General features: G+C 40.5%; 2 protein-coding genes across 3 annotated transcripts in view; both read right to left on the minus strand.

Moving 5' to 3' along the window:
* Positions 1–568: 568 nt before the first annotated feature.
* On the minus strand, positions 569–13,937 carry LOC110000875 (NLR family CARD domain-containing protein 3). The gene is made up of 13 exons (XM_020656242.3): positions 13,423–13,937; positions 10,814–10,964; positions 10,445–10,534; positions 10,263–10,352; positions 10,081–10,170; positions 9,881–9,988; positions 9,249–9,312; positions 7,647–7,863; positions 5,637–7,434; positions 5,372–5,545; positions 4,600–4,758; positions 4,432–4,478; positions 569–3,000 (listed from the first exon to the last, which is right to left on the minus strand). Exons 2-13 carry the CDS (start codon positions 10,900–10,902, stop codon positions 2,468–2,470), a joined length of 3,459 nt encoding a protein of 1,152 aa, XP_020511898.2. The 5' UTR covers positions 10,903–10,964; positions 13,423–13,937; the 3' UTR covers positions 569–2,467.
* A 2,792-nt stretch (positions 13,938–16,729) lies between these two features.
* The window catches only part of LOC136179907 (polysialoglycoprotein-like), a 6,897-nt gene continuing 4,161 nt past the window's right edge, over positions 16,730–19,465 (minus strand). For both annotated transcript variants that reach the window (XM_065958374.1, XM_065958373.1), the window contains exons 5-7: positions 19,304–19,358; positions 18,522–19,218; positions 16,730–17,469 (exon numbers count right to left, since the gene is read on the minus strand). In XM_065958374.1, the coding sequence (XP_065814446.1) occupies positions 17,447–17,469; positions 18,522–19,218; positions 19,304–19,358 (775 nt within the window). In that variant the 3' untranslated portion in view covers positions 16,730–17,446. The remainder of the gene's footprint in view (positions 17,470–18,521; positions 19,219–19,303; positions 19,359–19,465) is intronic.

Raw genomic sequence — 19,465 nt, forward strand, 5'->3', positions numbered from 1 at the left:
TTTACATGGACGGGACGGCCGGCTCCTCCCCTTGTGTATAAAAGCTGTTTTAGTCAAAAACTAGAGAGAAGAAGAACATACTCACTGATTATTTGGATGTTAGTAAGAGTTTTTAGATCACACTCATTCTGTGTCAGTTTACATGAAATGTGAAGCTGCGAGCTAACTAAAGAGCGCTAACATTAGCATGCTAACACAACAACGCAGGCCACCGGTGATTGCAGCTCGAGCCGAGGATAATTTTATCCGCCGTTTTCGCTAAACTCCTTGGTGTGAACATGAGTATAGGAGAGCTTGAGGTGTGTCTCTGGAGGAGAGCGGAGGCTTCAGTATGGAGGAGGTGTGGCCAAACAGCAGTTTGTTTTGGTTTCATGCTGGTGCTCATGGGCGACATCTACTGCATCAGAAAGTCGCTCATTCTTCCTTTAACTGCATTTTGATGGTGTTGAAGCTTTTAAGCTATGCTTTAAGTCACTTAACTGAGATATTTTGACACCTGACATGAATTTTTGTAAAGATTCGATTCTGTAGTCAGGGAAACCACAAGAAACAGAAAAGTACATCAAAGTATATTTTGAAAGAGTACATTTAATGACCTCAATATTATATCACTTAGCCTGTTATAGCACAGAATGCTACATACACTTTTTCCACATCAAAAGAAGTTATACTTACAGAGTGGACATTAACCCCCTTAGATAAAGAAAAGAAGACTAACAGGATGCTTTTCTAAGATCTATGGCGCATAGTTAAAGTGTATGTCCCTTGACCATTATGGGCGTATCTAAGATCCCTCTGAGCTATTTAAAGAGTGTATAATCTGGGCACAATCTGGCCATAAACAATAAGGCCCAGGGTGTGACCAGGACTACCAGGACAGAATTAGACTGAATGCACAAAGCAGAAAATAATATAAGGATTTCAGAGAGATGAGGGAAATAAACAGAGTTCTTCTCATAGTCCTCCTTCCAAACCACAGTTGTTACAGCTGTATGTTTCCCTGTGCTGTTTGTCCCTTCCGTTGTCTCCAGCTCTGCCCAGGTGAAGCTACTGATTGCTCAATGAGGCACACCTGGCCTCAGTGCTTAAAAGCCCAGTGCAGTGCTCAGGAGGATGGAGGCTTTAGGAATAGGAACTGGTGCATGTTGCTACTCAGTGAGGTTCCCAAATCTCTAGTTGACTGTTTAGAGGCTAAAGCAAACAGGGTATGCGCTCTGAACTTGTGCTGGGCATTTAACTGATAAAGATTTGGCTTCCCACGATCATAAAAACATTATAATTGACATTAAATGGTTACTATGCAACATGCTGTGTTGCACTCTTTTTGTCTATACATTTTTGGATTGGATTGGAAAATCTTTATTGTCCCCGAGGGGGCAATTATGCTTTGCAACAGAAGTCAATACGGGTGATACACGTCATAAAAACTGCACAAAATACACATATACATACATGTATTTCATCACGATACAGGTGAGTGAGATATGAGTCACAAAGTCCAGCAGTCCAAAAAGCAGAAGTGAACCTCCTCCCTGTTGGCAGAAGTCTAAACTCTGCATGAAGAGGGTGCTGAGGGTCCTACAGGATGGACTTTGCCTCATGAGCAAGCCGCAACCTCTGGTCTTAAAAAAGTGCACAAGGGTTAGGCTGGCTCCAGGAACGCAGGAAGTCACATACACATGACCGGTAAAAAAAAAGTAGTTTTTACAGCATAAATAAACATATTTACAGCCTGGTACAAAAAAACAAAAAACGGCTGATTAGTTGTTGTCATCATGGGCACACACTGTTCGAGGGGTCAATTTATTTTAAATGGCTCTACCTAAAAAACATTTTTTTTGTTCTTTTATTTTATCATATATAGATAGATTTGTAATTTTTCACTTATTTCTTTGTATTTTTTTCTCTATTTTTAAAGTGTTTAGAATCTTAAACTCTTACAAGTGTTAAAGTTCGATTAATGTCTGCGATTAAGACGTTTTAAAATCAATGAGTAGTCATCTTTACCCCATCTTTTGGGGATCCCTACCCCGATGCCGCATTTGTTTATTCAACTTACTGTCTGAAAAAATGTCTCTTTTAGAAAGCAGGAAATCAGGCGCTGATGGCCTGGTGATAAGGTCGTGCCCTTATGTACAGTCCATATAGTCCTCCAAGTTGACGGCCCAGTTTTAAGTCTGACCTGTGGCCCCCATTCCTGCTTGTCATTCCCAACATCCCTACTCTGTCTATCCGTCTAAATAAAGGCAAAACAAATATTTAAAAAGCAGGAAAAATTGTGCCACGATTGCACTATTTTAGAACCATCAATCCCTTACTGCTGCTTCTAAATAGTGACTTGACAATAATGCTCCTTTAAAAACCTCATTTAAAGACAAACACACTAATGTGCTCAGATACGGCAAATAAGTCCATTTGTCGCTTACTCAATCTGGGCACTTGGCCGGTTTAAGATTGGACCCAATGTCTATATTTGACACAAAAACACTGTTGATTTAAACGGGTCCATCTTGATCCTGAAAGCAGGATAGACCGGCTCCCTGAAGGTGGTCTTAATGGTGTAGAGGTGGGTCATTTCATCAGAGGAGATTTTGTAGAAGGACAGAGTACCAGCTGGCCAGTCGAGGTACACCCCCACTCTGTTTGAGACGGGGACGGGAATGGGTTTTTTTGAGTTTCTGATCAGCACGGAGTAACCGTCATCTGAGCAGCTGAGACTCCAGGACTGATCATTCCTTCCCAAACAGCTGTCGTCTCCCTCCCCCTTCCTTTTGATACCTTCGTACGTCACTGCGATATAGACGTTTCCCGTCCACTCCACCTCCCAGTAGCAGCGACCAGTCAGACGGTTTTTACAAAGCAGCTGCTTCCAGTATGAAAATCTCTGTGGATCTTCAGGATATGGTTGCTTCTCTCTGACCACTGACAGCTTCCTGTTGTTTTCTGACACTATGACATTTCTGCTTCCTGTGTTTAGGTCCAGTGTGAGTTCACAAGAGTCTAAAGGAGAGAGGAAAATAAAGTCAGCAGCAGTTATGTGAAAAATTATCAATTGCAGAATTATTATAATTTAGGCAACCATATATAGGAATTTAGTTGAGTGTGCTTTGGCGCCCAATGAAGGACTCTACATGCAACTGCACTGTCGTAAGACACACATAGTGCACTTACGCCTCCCCCCACTGAATGCATTTGTTGACAAAAAGAGCATAGAGACGTCGGCGCAGACGTTGAGAGAAGCCAAAGAACCATGTCGACTGACAAGGTACAGTGATGTTACCGTATTTTGCGCGGATCTGACTCTACTAGCATCTACAGCCCGTTGTTAGCATATGGTAGTGTTGTAGTACTCAAAGTCAGTCTTCAGTTTTTCTCTGTCTTGTCTCGGTCTCAGACTGGGTGGACTGGATTTTAAATCAAGACCGGTCAAGACCACAACTGACAGGTTATTTGGCCACGTCATTAAACACTGTTATAAGACTACAACACTAGCATGTGGAGTATGTGTTTGTGTATTCAACTATTAGCATGCTGACTATAGTCTGTGGCTTAATGGCTTCATTGGAGAGGGGCATTCATTATGCTAGTTGAGGTAGGTTTGTAAGGTTATACACTCATAAAGCTGACATGAAGATCGACGAGGAATGAGACAACTTTTTGCCGCAAGATAGATTTATTGATTGTTTTATGTTTCAAACCTGAGACATAACTTGGGTACAGCGGGTAAAGCTGCTAACATGAGACAATGATGACAACGTGCCAGGCTTCTCCTGGCGTACCCGGGCTGCTCTCATTGAATCACTGCTCAGGTCGCTCACAGATGCGGGAGGGAGACGTGGGAGTAGATTTATTATCTAAACACCACCGGAGCAGCATTTCTGCCCCACTTTCTATTGTAGGCAAACGCGACTTTATAGCATGTAGGGGGGAAAAAAACACAGCTTTGAGAAATGAGGTCTCATTGACCGGTAGCTGTGCTAAGTTGGCTGCCCGGCTACCGGCACCGTTGCCCGGCTTGTGTACGGGACTTCCGTCCGCCAGGATTTTGAACTTGTCAGGCCCGGCCCAGGGCAGAGGGCTCTCTGTGGGTGAAGTGTCAGTGTTTGATGCCAGGGAGAATGTTAAACTGTAACAAAGGGATGAGCGTTTTTCCAAATGTATGTCGTTTCATCAGTTGCTGAGCGTGTGAACCCTACCGGCCACCCTAGACCTTTAAACTAAATGTGGAAACATTCAGCTGTATGCATCAGAACAGCTGAGAGGTTATCCGTCATGCAGTTTTGTATACGAATTAGTTGTAAAAACCTGCAGATGCTTCATTGTCCTTGGTACAAAACTATTGCTAGTTTACTAGCAAGTTTACTCTTGAAATTTTGTCAATTAAAAAACAATTTTATTCTACACCTTCTCATTATAAACAACACAACTTACACTTTCTAAGACCAGGTTTCATTGACTGCGAGCCTTCATGGTCCACCCTGATGCAAAAAGAAAGACATGTCAGCTCTTATCAACAACAAAGGATGTTACTCCTGAATGCTTTGGGTGCAACTCAATGACCCGCTTACGCAAACTACCAACACTCTTGTCCGTCCATACCTTAGAGTTTGTAGTTTCTGCAGGCCAGAAAGCAGCTTCACTCCTGAATTTCCTGGATTATTGTAGCTCAGGTCCAGCTCTTTCAGATTGGAGGAACTGGACCACAGAGCAGAGAACAGAGAAGCACAGCCTTTCTTTGTGATCAGGCAGCCGGACAGCCTACAAACAACCACATTTACAAGGTTTATCATTGATCCTCTTTTATTGTTAGAACTGCTGTTGCAATTATCTTTTTGTCAAAGTCAGTTCTACGAAGGCTCAAAAAGCCATGTTTGGTCCCAATGGCTTGAGGTTAATTCTCCGGCCAATATCCTGATGCAATCTCACATCAGCTCTTTCACAACTTTTACTTGCTGTGGAAAAAATACTAGGGGTCTTGCTTGACAAACTCTGGGTGAAATCAGAGTAAGAAATGTGTCTGTTTGCGTTCACACATGCAGCTCCTCTGGCAAATATCCGGAGTTTTCTTCAAGTGCGAAAGCTATAAAAGTAAGTAGAATAAATCTTAATGCATCTTTCTCCACGCCACCTGGGGGTTACCAGGTTGTTCCTCAGGTCAGAAGAGATATATAAAGTCTCCCTTGCAGATTGTTTAAAGATTTGACTGCATGATGTTAAGTATCAGCAAAACAATATAGCACTGTGTCATCAGCATACAAGTAGAAGTATGACGAGTGAGAAAGATTAAACAATATAATTTAAATAAATAGTAAATATGTACTTTTTCTTATTTATACAACTAGTAAACAGTCATCAGTTAAACACTACTGACCTGAGAACCTCCAGTGTACAGTGCGGACTCTCGAGCCCAGCGCAGAGCGACTTCAGCCCAGAATCTCGCAGGTCATTGTTACTCATGTCCAGTTCTTTCAGATTAGAGGAAGGGGAGCTGAGTATTGAAGACAAAGCTTCACAGCTTCTCTTTGAGAGACTGCATCCACTCAGCCTAAAGAAGAATCAACAACAACACAGGGATTGTGAGATTATTCAAAGTAGTACATTTTAATTGATTCAATTTATGTCATCTTTTAACCTACAGAGCTTTAGTGGAGGCTTTCACAACTGGCAGCAGCCTCAGAAGAGCTTCCTCTGAAGCAGAATATTTCGTCAGGTCAAACTCGTCCAGATTTTCTTCTGATGACAGTAAAATGAAGACGAGAGCTGACCACTGAGCAGGAGACAGTTTATCCGCTGAGAGACTTCCTGAACTCAAAGACTGTTGGATCTCCTCCACCAGAGAAGAGTCCTTCACTTCATTCAGACAGTGAAGCAGATTCATGCTTCTCTCCAGGGAAATACTTTCATTCATCCTCTTCTTGATGTACTGGGCTGTTTGCTGATTGATTTGTGAACTGTTCCTTGTCTCCGTCACCAGGCCTTTAAGGATAGACTGATTAGTTTGCACAGAAAGACCTAGAAGGAAGCGAAGGAACAAATCCAGGTGTCCATTTGGACTCTGGATGGCCTTGTCCACAGCACTCTTGTAAAAGGTTTCAGGACTGACACCCACCAATTTAGACCACAGCGATGTTTTTTCTTCTGACAACAGATTGCCACCAGATTTGAAGAATGTCAGATGGACATAAAGAGCAGCCAGGAACTCTTGAACACTCAGATGGACAAAGCAGAACACTCTATTCTTGTACAGTCCTCTCTCCTCTTTAAAGACCTGTGTGAAAACTCCTGAGTACACAGAGGCTGCTCTGATGTCGATACCACACTCCATCAGGTCTGATTCTTCGAAGATCAGGTTGCCTTCTTGCAGCTGCTCAAAAGCAAGTTTTCCCAGAGAAAGAATCATCTCCTTACTCTCGGGACTCCAGTTGGGATCTCCCTCAGCCCCTCCATCATCATACTTGATTCTAGCTATTTTGGACTGCACCACCAGGAAGTAGCTGAACAACTCAGTGAAAGTCTTGGGGAGAGTTGGACCCTCTCTAGTTATCAACACGTCCTCCAGAACTGTAGCAGTGATCCAGCAGAAGACGGGGATGTGGCACATGATGTGGAGGCCCGGTGATGTCTTCACATGAGCGATGATTCTGCTGGCTTGCTCCTCATCCCTGAATCGCTTTTGGAAATACTCGTCCTTTTGTTCGTCTGTGAATCCTCTGACCTCTGTCACTATGTCAATGCACTTACGGGGGATCTGATTGGCTGCTGCAGGTCGTGTTGTTATCCAGATGTGTGCAGAGGGAAGCAGTGCCCCCCTGATGAGGCTTGTCAGCAGCACGTCAACCGAGGCGGGCGCTTTGACATCAGTCAGGATCTCGTTGTTTTGGAAGTCCAGAGGAAGTCGGCACTCATCCAGACCGTCAAAGATGAACAAAACCTGAAACTCTTGAAACCTGCAGATTCCTGATTCTTTGACATCAAGGAAGAAGTGTTGAACAAGTTCCACCAGACTGAACATCTTCTCCTTCAGCACATTCAGCTCTCTAAAAGTGAATGGAAATGTGAACTGCATCTCTTGGTTTGCTTTGCCTTCAGCCCAGTCCAGAGTATATTTCTGTGTTAAGACTGTTTTCCCAATGCCAGCTACACCTTTTGTCATCACGATTCTGATCCGTTTATCTGGTCTAGAAAAGACCTTAAAGATGTCTTTGCATTGAATCGTTGTCTCCGGTCTGTCTTGTTTCCTGGATGCTGTTTCAATCTGTCTGATTTCATGTTCATAATTGACCTCTGACGTCCCTCCTTCAGTGATGTGGACCTCTGTGTACATCTGATTCAGAAGGGTTGGATAACCTGCTTCAGGAATACCATCAAAGAAGTTTTGAAACTTTTGTTTCAGGCTGGATTTAAGTTTACAACGGCAAACTGGAGCAAGAGTTCCTACGAGGAAAAAGAAGACACAGTTGTGAATATGTAAACATGTGATTCATCTATGGTTTTATGTTCATTCAAGAGTCAAAGGTTATCATTAGATTGTTAAAGTAAGGATTGTGAGAATTTTCACCAATGCAAACTCTTAATGAAACCATATGATCCGCTTTGTTGTAATTTTTTTACTCTTCTTTTTTCTGCATTAATTGAAGGCCTCTTACTGTTCTGCAGAAGGATGGCCAAGTCCTCCAGCTTCATTCTCCTCATGAACTCCTGTGTGACCTTCAGAAATGCCTCTCTGCTGCTCCAGCTCTGCTCATCAGTCATCTCCTCTTCTCTGTTTTGACCCCCTGAGCATTCTGGGTAATCTGCGTTCAGAACCTTTTCATACTTCTTAAGCTCATCCTTCACAAAAGCAACAATGTTTTCCTCCAGAACCTGAAATTGGATAATATTGATGTGACTTTCCATTTAGAATAGTAGTAATTCTAGTAGAACTAGAATAGTTCATATTTGGAACCCAGGCCCGGATCCAAGAACGCTTGACCCCAAAGTCTGGTTCATTTGATCAGTGTGAACACTAACGTAGTCTGCCACTGTGCACGAGTCTGGTCTCGGGCTTGATTCATGTGTACCTGAGTAATGTCTGCAGGAGAACTTGAAAATTTCCAAATCAAATGAAAGTAGCAAAGGTCATACCGTTGTATAAAACCGGAGACAAACACCAATTCTCAAATTACAGACCTGTTTCGCTTCTCCCACAATTCTCAAAAACTATAAAAAAAACTTTTAATTGGCACACTGGAAAATTTGATAGAGAAACACAACTTACTCTCTGACAATCAGTATGGATTCTGAAAAAAAATGATCGACAACACTAGCTGTAGCAGAACTCGTTGACAAAATAATGAATTCCCTGGATAATAAGAAACATGCAGTTGGTTTATTTATTGACCTGAAAAAGCATTTGACACAATTAACCATAAAATGTTAGTCTATAAACTAGAAAGATGTGGGATAAGGGAGGCTTACAGTGGGTCAGAAGCTATTTAAAAAACAGGAAGCAATTTGTGAAAATGGAAGAGTTTGACTCTGATTGTTTGGGCATTACAGTGTGGTGTCCCACAGGGATCAGTGTTGGGCCCAGTATTATTCATTCTGAATTTCAGTGACTTGAGTAAAATAACATGCATCGAAGTTTGTATTATTGGCTGATGACACAAACATTTTAGCTTCAGGTGAGCTGTGTAATCAACTCAGAACTCAACTAAATAAAAAAATGTTAGACTTTAAGAAGTTATCATTAAATCTTAACAAGAAGAAATTCATGATATTTGGAAACTACAAGATAAACAATGAAATACAAGTGTGCATAGAAGGTATAAACATCGAATGAGACATGAAACAGAATTTCTTAGCGTGACCATTGATGACAAAATTTGCTGTAAACCTCACATTAAACACACCCATAACAAATGATCTAGAAGCATTTCAGTCCTGGCAAAACAAAACACATCCTGAAACTTAAATTACTTAATATTCCTCACTGCTCAGTGCTCACAGTGTTTACTGTTTCTTAACTACTGCTCAGAAATCTCGGGAAATACTTATAAAAGCAATCTTCGAGCACTCAGTATACTTACAGTATAAAAGAGCCATAAGAATAGTACACAATGTCGGATTTCATGACATGAATTCATTATTTTTGGTGTACAGGTAGAGAAGATCTTTATATGTCGATTTTCTTTTAGGCAAACTACAGTATCTGTTTTTCTGTTTTCTACATTTTAAATAGTTGGTTTCATGGCTTTTACATTACACACCTTGAAAATGGAGGCGAGGTCAGTTTTACTTCCACTGAAATCCTCTGATGGCTCCTCGTGAACTCTGTGAAGAAAAATTGATCTGTTGGTGATGTTGACTGGACTGATGAGTCACTTCTCACATTATTCTTAAAGTCCCCATGAAATGAACAAAACATTTTCCAGGTTTTAATCCAGCGTTAAATGTGTTAAATGTTCATTTATCCGCCAAATATATCTCAATAAAGCCTTATTTTAGTATTTTTACATCAGAATAACTAACTTTCCACTTCCTGTAAAAAATTTCAAATGTGTGATGATGCCTCATCCAGCACTCATTTACTAATGCTAACGATCCAATCAAATTCATCCCAACTTTTTGTCCCAGAAATGCAGAGCTTTCCCGTCTCAGGGGAAAATGAGGGCGGGATGCACGACCATTCAAAAATACTACCAGGTTTCTAATGATACAAAGATTAATGCTAATGGGTGAAGTATCCCTTTAAGATTATTACAGTCAGATGGGAGCTTTATTGACAAAAACATTAGGCTTACACATTAAAATAAACCATGTATTTCTGATAGTGTGGTTTTATATAACATGATTATGCCCCTGTAGAGCGAATTTGGGCTGAAAAGATCTGTTGACTCACTTTGAAGTTGGATCTTGACGTTTGAAAACAAGAGGATGACCCATGGACTGGTCACTCTTCATGGACACACTGCTTGGTGCAGGAGATTCCTTACTTTCCTGCTCATCCCTAAAAATAAATGGAGATTTGAAAAAGACAAAGATATTTAATATAACAGTTGTGCTAAAGGTTTTGTGTCTTACTTTGAAATAGCAGGTTACCTTTTAAAGACAAGAGGATGACCCATGGACTGGTCACTCTTCATGGACACACCGCTTGGTGCAGGAGATTCCTTACTTTCCTGCTCATCCCTAAAAATAAATGGAGATTTGAAAAAGACAAAGATATTTAATATAACAGTTGTGCTAAAGGTTTTGTGTCTTACTTTGAAATAGCAGGTTACCTTTTAAAGACAAGAGGATGACCCATGGACTGGACACTCTTCATGGACACACCGCTTGGTGCAGGAGATTCCTTACTTTTCTGTTCATTCCTAAAAATAATTGGAGATTTGAAACGGCAAACATTTTTAATATAACAGTTGTTCTAAAGGTTTTGTTGACTTGCCCTGCCATGGCAGTTTACCTTTTAAAGACAAGAGGATGACCCATGGACTGGTCACTCTTTAACGACACAACACTTGGTGTAGGAGAATATTTTCCTTTCTCTTTAGACCTTAAATAAAAACAGAGCATTTAAAAGACAATGAAAGGATAATGAATGAAAAAAATGTGTGCTGATGAACTTTTGTTTACTTTAAAAATATATATATATACAAAAGAAAGTGTGAGGAGTTTAACGTCTGTCAAGAGAGTTGCTGTGTGTGTTACAAGCAAGCAGTGAAAGGTAAAAGGTAGTGCCAAAAACTGCACATCTTGTAATGTCCACTTGGCACTATAGCTCCAAAAGGAGGTCAGGCTAGAATTTATAGACTTATAGAGTTCTTTATCTTACCTCTCATGAGAAGTCTGTATCTCATCTTCCTCACTCTGAGTGTTGTTGGAGGACGGGACCCCCTCAACTTCCTGTTTAGATTTACTCATGGTCGATTGTTTACTTTAAAGCTCCTGCGAGGAACTTTAAGTTGTGTGGGTTTGGGCATCACCTGTGGACAAAACATGACTTTTTATCTCTGCTGATCTTGTCCTGTACATTTGTAAGTAATGTTCACAGACAAAAAAATCTGATCCTCCTTGATTTTTAATACTGATATACAAAATTCACAATTCATTTGTCCGTGGATTATTTTTAAAAAGCTGTTTCAGGAGCATGTTGTTTTTATCCTTAGATAAAAACCTCTCACAGGAGCTCCAACACAAACCCAACACCCGGAAGTGTCACAACGCTGACCCTAACCTGCACTTACAAAACCACCCCACACGGCCGTTTTGGACGCCCCTCGGTTTGTCAGATATGAGAGCAGTTATCAGGTCAACAGGTGTTGCAGAGATGGAAGCGGTCAAGAGAAGTGGTTCAGATAGAAGTGATTGTACCCGACCTAAAAAGCCTCTGCATGTTTCTAATAAGCTCCACGAGCAGAAACGTGCTCAAACTAGGATCAATATTGGAGATGCTTTTGAAAAATGGAGAGAGGTTAGAACACAGAAAGGTTTACAGACCCATGCAGAGCTGGATAAACACTGAAGCTTCAGAGTCCACCACATGGTGACCTGAGTGAGCATCCACTCTAGAGAGGAGGGGGGGAGACAGCTCTCTACAATGTTTAGAATTTAGACTGCAGTACCCGTTTTAAACACCAGGGGTCAGAGTTACTTATCTCTGCTTTAAGTTCTTTCTCTGCAGCACAGTAATATGGAAATTAAAGAGGAAATAGTTACTCTTGCAGCTGTTTCCTCTTGCTGATCTCAGCTTCCACATTGTCCTTAATAAAAATTTTCAGTCTGATTTCTCTAAAATGTCTTCTGTTGGTGTCCTGACTGCTGCACACCTTTATGACTTCATTATCTACAAATCAGACCCACATCAGGAAACTCTGGTATGATCAGAGGCTCAGATTAAAAACAAAGATAAAACTTTTCCAGTGAGTGACACCCAAGTGAAGTGAAGACCGCCCCTTCTGTTATATTCAGCGCTGTCAGTTATTTGTCTGAAAGTATATTTCCTGATATATTTGTAAGACTTACCCCTCATCTCTGCAAGCGTGTCTTTTTTTATGCTTTTAATTTCCGTCTCTGAATAAAAAAAGCCTTGTTGTGTTTATCCTCTTGTCCTGTTTACTGTAAAACATATTTTTAACATCCTGTTCAACCAGTTCTGCTTGTCTTCCTCTTCTTTCTCAAAACAAAGATGCCCCTAATCTTCCATTGTTTTGACAACCTTCACATGTTATTGTTTTTTTGCAGAGCCTTCACCTGTTCTTGTTATTCTGGATTTGACTATCTATTTGACTTTATCAGGGACTTTGTGACTATATTCTCACGTTTAGCTCCTCCTCCTCCTGCTGCTGCCACGAATAGACTTTATAAATACGGATGTTTTGACAGAGATGTTTGTACTGCAGTTAAATATTGACCGACACGGAACACAGAACTCCACACTGCTTTGAACAGCTGCTCATAAATAACATTTAGGCTACAGACCAACATGAATGTGAATTCTGTTCTTAATTAACTGTTGATTTCTCCACGTCACAATTAAAAAGGGAGTAGGCTATAATTAGGTATTTTTACGACGGAGGATTAGGGCCATTTTTTATTTTTTTTTAATTTCTTGATTAAACTCATAATTGAACGAGTTCGAGACCAGCCTGCGCAAAATGATGAAAGTAGAACTCTTAAAGTATTTTCCTCTGCAGACAACAAACTCCAAGTCAGTGTGCTTCTTTCTTCAGTTTCTTCAGTATCTTTTCAGGGTGCTGATATTTTAAAGACAATGTGAAGATGATGATGTGCCAAAAGCATGTGCAGTTTCATATCTGCATAAGTAAAGCCCCAACACAACTATTTGTGTCTGTTATCGGTCTGCCTTGTTAAAGTGTCTCATGTGCAGAGACAGTTTGTGTCCTGTTCCTCATTTTACAGATAAACAAGGTTTTTTTACCGACTACACAAGGAAGTATCCCATTTCCTTATTAGTGAAACCTTGAGGACAATGTGCTCCATGTTTGTCATTTGAGAACAGGATGTTGCTGCTCTTCTGATGTAGACTAAAATAACCACTTTATTCTTTTATTCTTTAAAGACTTTAAGAGTTCTACTTTCATCATTTTCGCGCAGGCTGGTCTCGAACTCTTTAATTTACGACTTTAATCTCGAAATGTATTCATTTATTTATTTTTAACGTGGCCCTAATCCTCCGTCGTATATTTTTGTTAGCGGGCTATAAACCTTTCCTCTTGACTCTGTACAGGAAGATTCGTATTATAACTTGAATTTGACGTTTTGGCCTATTTGTAGAAATGTATGTTGAATAATCTACTGTAGGAAGCATTTAGCACATAAATGACCACTAACGCTGCAGTAACGCTTTAAAATGATCAGCTTTTGTAACAAATCACTTCTATCCTGAACAACAAACACATATTTCAGAGTCCATTCACCTACCTGTGAGTTACGTTAAAGACTCTCCTTTGTGGTGATGTGTCCTTCCTCCCACAGAGAAAAACCAAAGTGAAACAAAAACAGTGGTTCAGAGTATTTGTAACGCCCTCAATGATTTGCACATTTAATGGATTTCATTTCAGCTGAGCCTACAGGGAGCACAGAGTCGGACTCCTGACCCAGGTTGATTTTAATCAGCTGTAACTGTGCGTCAGTCTATTTTAAAGAGCGTTTCTGCACCACAATATAGAAATAAAGAATCTATAGAGTTGAGTGACATTAGCAGCAGGTTTTTTTTAACACTATAACCCATATAAACACTCAGTACAGAGGTGGATTATTGTTTAACAATGCCAGTTAATGAAAAACCTTCAGTTATGGTTAAAGGAGCTCAGTCTGTACTGAGGTGAGTGACCTGACTGATGCACGTCTCCGTCTTATGAAATCAACCTCAACAATGATTAGATGAATGATTCCTCGGAGAGTCTTTCTACAAAATTAAAATCCGTATTGGGGGTGCTGATAGCCTAGAGGTGGTGAATGCCTCAACTCAACATTATCTCCTCTAGTCAGGCACGGTGAAGTGAGCCGCCCCTAAATCTGAAGTGCTCACGTATTCTGATCTTTACGGTAAATGGTCCGGCCTGCAGAGCGAGCAGCAGGAACAGACAGAGAGAGAGAGTCTGTTATTAATCTCCTTTTCCAGACAAAAGTGATAAATTCAGAAGTCTTAGCATAAAACTGACTATGAGATACACGTGTATGAAACGGGAGGAAACAGAATACAGTTCAGGGAATTTATTTGGAGGTCGGTGAAATTAGTTTGAGAATAATATTGCGAGTCTGCGGTAACTTCCGTTTTTCAAAATAAGGTGTTCACAATAAAAAAAAACAACAGTTTTCCTGGGAAAAAAATATGAAAACTGTCAAAGTCCATGATAAATCACTATAATGAGTCTTTTTTTATGACTTTGATGTCTTGTAAAAAACAATTCTTCCATGAGTACACAATGATTCTGATATGGTCGGACTAATTACTTCTTAGACAGCATGCACATGTTGTACAAGTACTTCATGTACTATGAAGTACTTTTACTGTGTACTTTTTGAGAAATCCATTGTCAAAGTCCCTTATAAATCACTATAATGAGTCTTTTTTCTGACTTTGAGGTCTTGTAAAAACGTTTTCTTCCATAAGTACATGGATGAGTTAATACTGATGGACTCTTTACTCAGCGGCCTCTACCATCAGTGTGTGAATGGATGAGTTAATACTGATGGACTCTTTACTCAGCGGCCTCTACCACCAGTGTGTGAATGGATGAGTTAATACTGATGGACTCTTTACTCAGCGGCCTCTACCATCAGCGTGTGAATGGATGAGTTAATACTGATGGACTCTTTACTCAGCAGCCTCTGCCATCAGTGTGTGAATGTGTGTGAATGGATGAGTTAATACTGATGGACTCTTTACTCAGCAGCCTCTGCCATCAGTGTGTGAATGTGTGTGAATGGATGAGTTAATACTGATGGACTCTTTACACAGCAGCCTCTACCATCAGTGTGTGAATGGATGAGTTAATACTGATGGACTCTTTACTCAGCAGCCTCTACCATCAGTGTGTGAATGGATGAGTTAATACTGATGGACTCTTTACTCAGCAGCCTCTACCATCAGTGTGTGAATGTGTATGAATGGATGAGTTAATACTGACGGACTCTTTACACAGCGGCCTCTACCATCAGTGTATGAACATGTATGAATGGATGAGTTAATACTGATGGACTCTTTACTCAGCAGGCTCTACCATCAGTGTGTGAATGTGTATGAATGGATGAGTTAATACTGATGGACTCTTTACTCAGCAGCCTCTACCATCAGTGTGTGAATGTGTATGAATGGATGAGTTAATACTGACGGACTCTTTACACAGCGGCCTCTACCATCAGTGTATGAACATGTATGAATGGATGAGTTAATACTGATGGACTCTTTACTCAGCGGCCTCTACCATCAGTGTGTGAATGGATGAGTTAATACTGATGGACTCTTTACTCAGCGGCCTCTACCATCAGTGTGTGAATGGATGAGTTAATACTGATGGACTCTTTACTCAGCGGCCTCTACCATCAGTGTGTGAATGGATGAGTTAATACTGATGGACTCTTTACTCAGCGGCCTCTACCATCAGTGTATGAATGGATGAGTTAATACTGACGGACTCTTTACTCAGCGGCCTCTACCATCAGCGTGTGAACGTGTATGAATGGATGAGTTAATACTGTTCTCCTCCCTCTGCAGACATTTCCTCTTCATTGTTGTTCCATTATTCTCCATGCACCTTATTAACTTATCATTTAGTATTTACCTACTTGCACATAGCTCTGTATATATATATTTATTTCTTGTTTACTGCACATAGTTCTGGTTACATCTGTTTACATCTGTTAGTCCGATCACTGTCCACTTATATCTACTCTTTTATATTTTGTATTTTTAAGTTAAGTTTAAGCTTTAAGTTGTATTTAAATTGACACTTTATATTTAGGTTAAAATGTTTCGTCTACTTGCACTGTTGTTAATTTACTGCTCTGTGTGCCTTTGACAATCTGCTGTTGACTGGAGATTATCAAAAAGAGCAGTATGTAACTCTGACACCTAGTGTTTAAAATGGGTACTGCAGTCTAAATTCTAAACATTGGAGAGAGCTGTTTCTGTTTGTTTTTTAATAATTTGGTTGATTCTGATTGGGTTTCTGTCTGAGGGCTCTGCTTGGGAGTACAGAACCAGAACCAGGTGTCTGAGGGGGCAGCTCTCTGAAGACTCTCTGGAGGTCAGGGCTTCATAATGGAGCGTGTCAGGGTCACTTTCTTTTAAATGGTTATAGTGGTGGTGAGTGTGCGCCCAGGTATGGAGGCCTTAGTCCTCAAATCAACTTTATCTCCTCTAAGCAGGCGGCCCGGGTTCAAATCTGACCCGTGGCTTCCTTACCCCTCTCTCCCTCTCTCCCTCTCTCTCTCTCTCTGATTTCTAACTGTCCTGTCTCTCTAATGAAGGCACAAAAAGCCCCAGACTTAAACCTTTAGAAAACAACTTATTGACAATTATAAACCCAAATCTCTTCCTGTTTTTACTCTACAATCCCTGTGGTACCCCTACACGGCCTTTTTGACCTGTGACCATGATGAGGATATATGGTCAATATGTTCACTGTTTTAAATAATACATAACACAGTAAAGAATTATTAAAATGTCACACCTCCATATTATTGTCTATAGATTATAAGACCATGAAACACATCCAGCCTACATGATTAGACCTGTTTTAATGTATTCATAATCATTCAATAAGAACATATCAAATGAGCCCAGGGTGATGTTCTGCTCTGTGAAGTGGACGCCATCATTTTACAGAAGATCTTTCTTAGATTTGACATGAATTAAAGACTTTAAGCTTACCTTTAACATGTTTTAGGGTTTCATTTATTCAATGAAAAGGTGCATTTAAAGTTGTTACAAGATTTGACAGAAGAGTGAGCAGACTTTTTACAACAGGCAGGTTGTTACTAATATTCACTAAGGGATCAAAGGAATGACAGGTCAATAATCTGTTGATTTTTTATTTTAAATGACATAATAGATTATCATATCTATAGAGATGACTTTTCACCAGTCAGCATTCTCGACAAAGCAGATGACAGTGTCATCTGTCAGGACTATCCAAATAAAGCTCCCCCCAAAAACAAAAACAGAATATATAGGCTACAGTATATTATATAAATATAGTCATCCCCCTCAGAATGACTGAACACACAGCAGCTTAAACATTCAGACAGAAAACATTCTCTAGCTTATATCAAAAATAAAATAAGAACCTGAAAATGTGCATAAGATAATAAAATAATAATAATACAGTTTTCAGCAGCTTCTTCTTCTGCGTCCTTTACAGCATTCAGAGACACTTGTGTTTTCTTGAAAGCTTCTGTTATCCTGAGGTCTCCATGGATTAGTGTAGCCCATATCGCCTCACAACATCGCCCTGGTTGAAACTGAAAAAACAACAACAACAACAACAACAACATGTTTAGGTCAGAAACACTCAGCCTCTCTAGGATGTTCTTTTTTTATAAAGTTACAAACCTGCTGTCAGTGAACCTCATTCAATGTGAGATCTATCACACGTTGTTTTGTTTTCTGTTTCACATCGTTTACAGTCTTTTTGTTGACACTGTAGAAACTTGTATGAAAGGTGTTGGTGACTTTTTTTTAAACAAACCGGATATTGTCCAAAGCAGTCGCCACTGAGATGTGAGATGTGGAACTATTTCCGGATGGCGTTGCAGAGAAACAAAATGTCTGATACTCTTTTCCACTCGAGTCTTCAATCTGTTTCTTTTAGTGTCATGATCGGGATTCAATGTCTCAAAATACTGTCATGATTTGCTAGTTAGCTAGCCAGAGTAGCTTACCTCTATGCTAACTAGCTTCTGAAATATTTAAGTCAAATAATAATATTGGAACTACATTGAAAACAAATATAGCAGGGCACATTGATTTTTGCATAAAATTTAATTTAAATTGTAGAACAACTTTATTTTCTTGTCTCTCCATTAATTTCTGATTTTTAACTGAAGTATTTTAAGTCTTTAAACTGCTGTCTCAGATTAGACAATCCACAAACTCTCAAAACATTTGGCACAGAAACTAGATTATATGTGCCATTTTACCTATGAGCACATTTCACTGATCATCTGCTTGTACCGTCTCCATTTACACATTGACACAACCACAACACACACACACACACACACACACACACACACACACACACACACACACACACACCTTATCAGAGAGAGAAATCAACCTCTGTCTGTGAGAGTTTTATGATGACAATAGGAAACACTCCGTCCTGATTGAACTCGTACAGCGGGAGCTCTCAACAGTCAGGTTGTACAGTGTGAGACCACAAACCGTGAGCTTTGGTTGTCTTGCTGGCATCCAGAAACCATGTAAAACACTTTAATTATCTATCTGATACAGTTAGCTGGTCTGATACTGTTAGTCAGAATATCTGAAGTATGAAGTTAAGAACACTTACTTTTAATTTTCTTAACAAGAATCTTCACATTCTCTGGATTTTCTCCGTCATCTCTCTCGGCCTTCCTCCGCCGAGCTTTACACTTTGTCGAGTGTTCAGTACCCACAGCATCACTCCCACTGTCAGGTGAGTGTTCAGTACCCACAGCATCACTCCCACTGTCAGGTGAGTGTTCAGTACCCACAGCATCACTCCCACTGTCAGGTGAGTGTTCAGTACCCACAGCATCACTCCCACTGTCAGGTGAGTGTTCAGTACCCACAGCATCACCCCCACTGTCAGGTGAGTGTTCAGTACCCACAGCATCACCCCCACTGTCAGGTGAGTGTTCAGTACCCACAGCATCACCCCCACTGTCAGGTGAGTGTTCAGTACCCACAGCATCACCCCCACTGTCAGGTGAGTGTTCAGTACCCACAGCATCACCCCCACTGTCAGGTGAGTGTTCAGTACCCACAGCGTCACCCCCACTGTCAGGTGAGTGTTCAGTACCCACAGCGTCACTCCCACTGTCAGGTGAGTGTTCAGTACCCACAGCATCACCCCCACTGTCAGGTGAGTGTTCAGTACCCACAGCATCACCCCCACTGTCAGGTGAGTGTTCAGTACCCACAGCATCACCCCCACTGTCAGGTGAGTGTTCAGTACCCACAGCATCACTCCCACTGTCAGGTGAGGGGCGGATCAGAGATCTCACCTGATGTTGAGGTAGAGGAGATCAAATGTTTCAGTTTGAAGCCAGATTTAGATGAATATGTGATTTTAAATAAACATTTACACACCTCAGATATGGAGCCCGGATCTGTTTTACGTCCTCCAACGACCTCCTTGTGAGCTCTGTCAAGAAAACAGGATCTGATAGTTATGTTGACAGGACTGTTAGAATGTGCAGGTTAACACATTATACTTAAGATCAGTGTTGAATAGGACTTGAGTTAAAGTAA

The sequence above is a fragment of the Labrus bergylta genome, chromosome 8 (genome assembly GCF_963930695.1).
Source record: "Labrus bergylta chromosome 8, fLabBer1.1, whole genome shotgun sequence".
In the NCBI taxonomy this organism is placed as follows: domain Eukaryota; kingdom Metazoa; phylum Chordata; class Actinopteri; order Labriformes; family Labridae; genus Labrus; species Labrus bergylta.

Coding starts and splice junctions, on each gene's coding strand:
- LOC110000875 (XM_020656242.3), bottom strand. CDS start 10,902: ATGAGTAAATCTAAACAGGAAGTTGAGGGGGTCCCGTCCTCCAACAAC. Junction 9,989..10,080: donor CATCCTCTTGTCTTTAAAAG/GTAACCTGCTAT, acceptor ATTTATTTTTAG/GGATGAGCAGGAAAGTAAGG. Junction 3,001..4,431: donor GAAACCTGGTCTTAGAAAGT/GTAAGTTGTGTT, acceptor TCTCTCCTTTAG/ACTCTTGTGAACTCACACTG.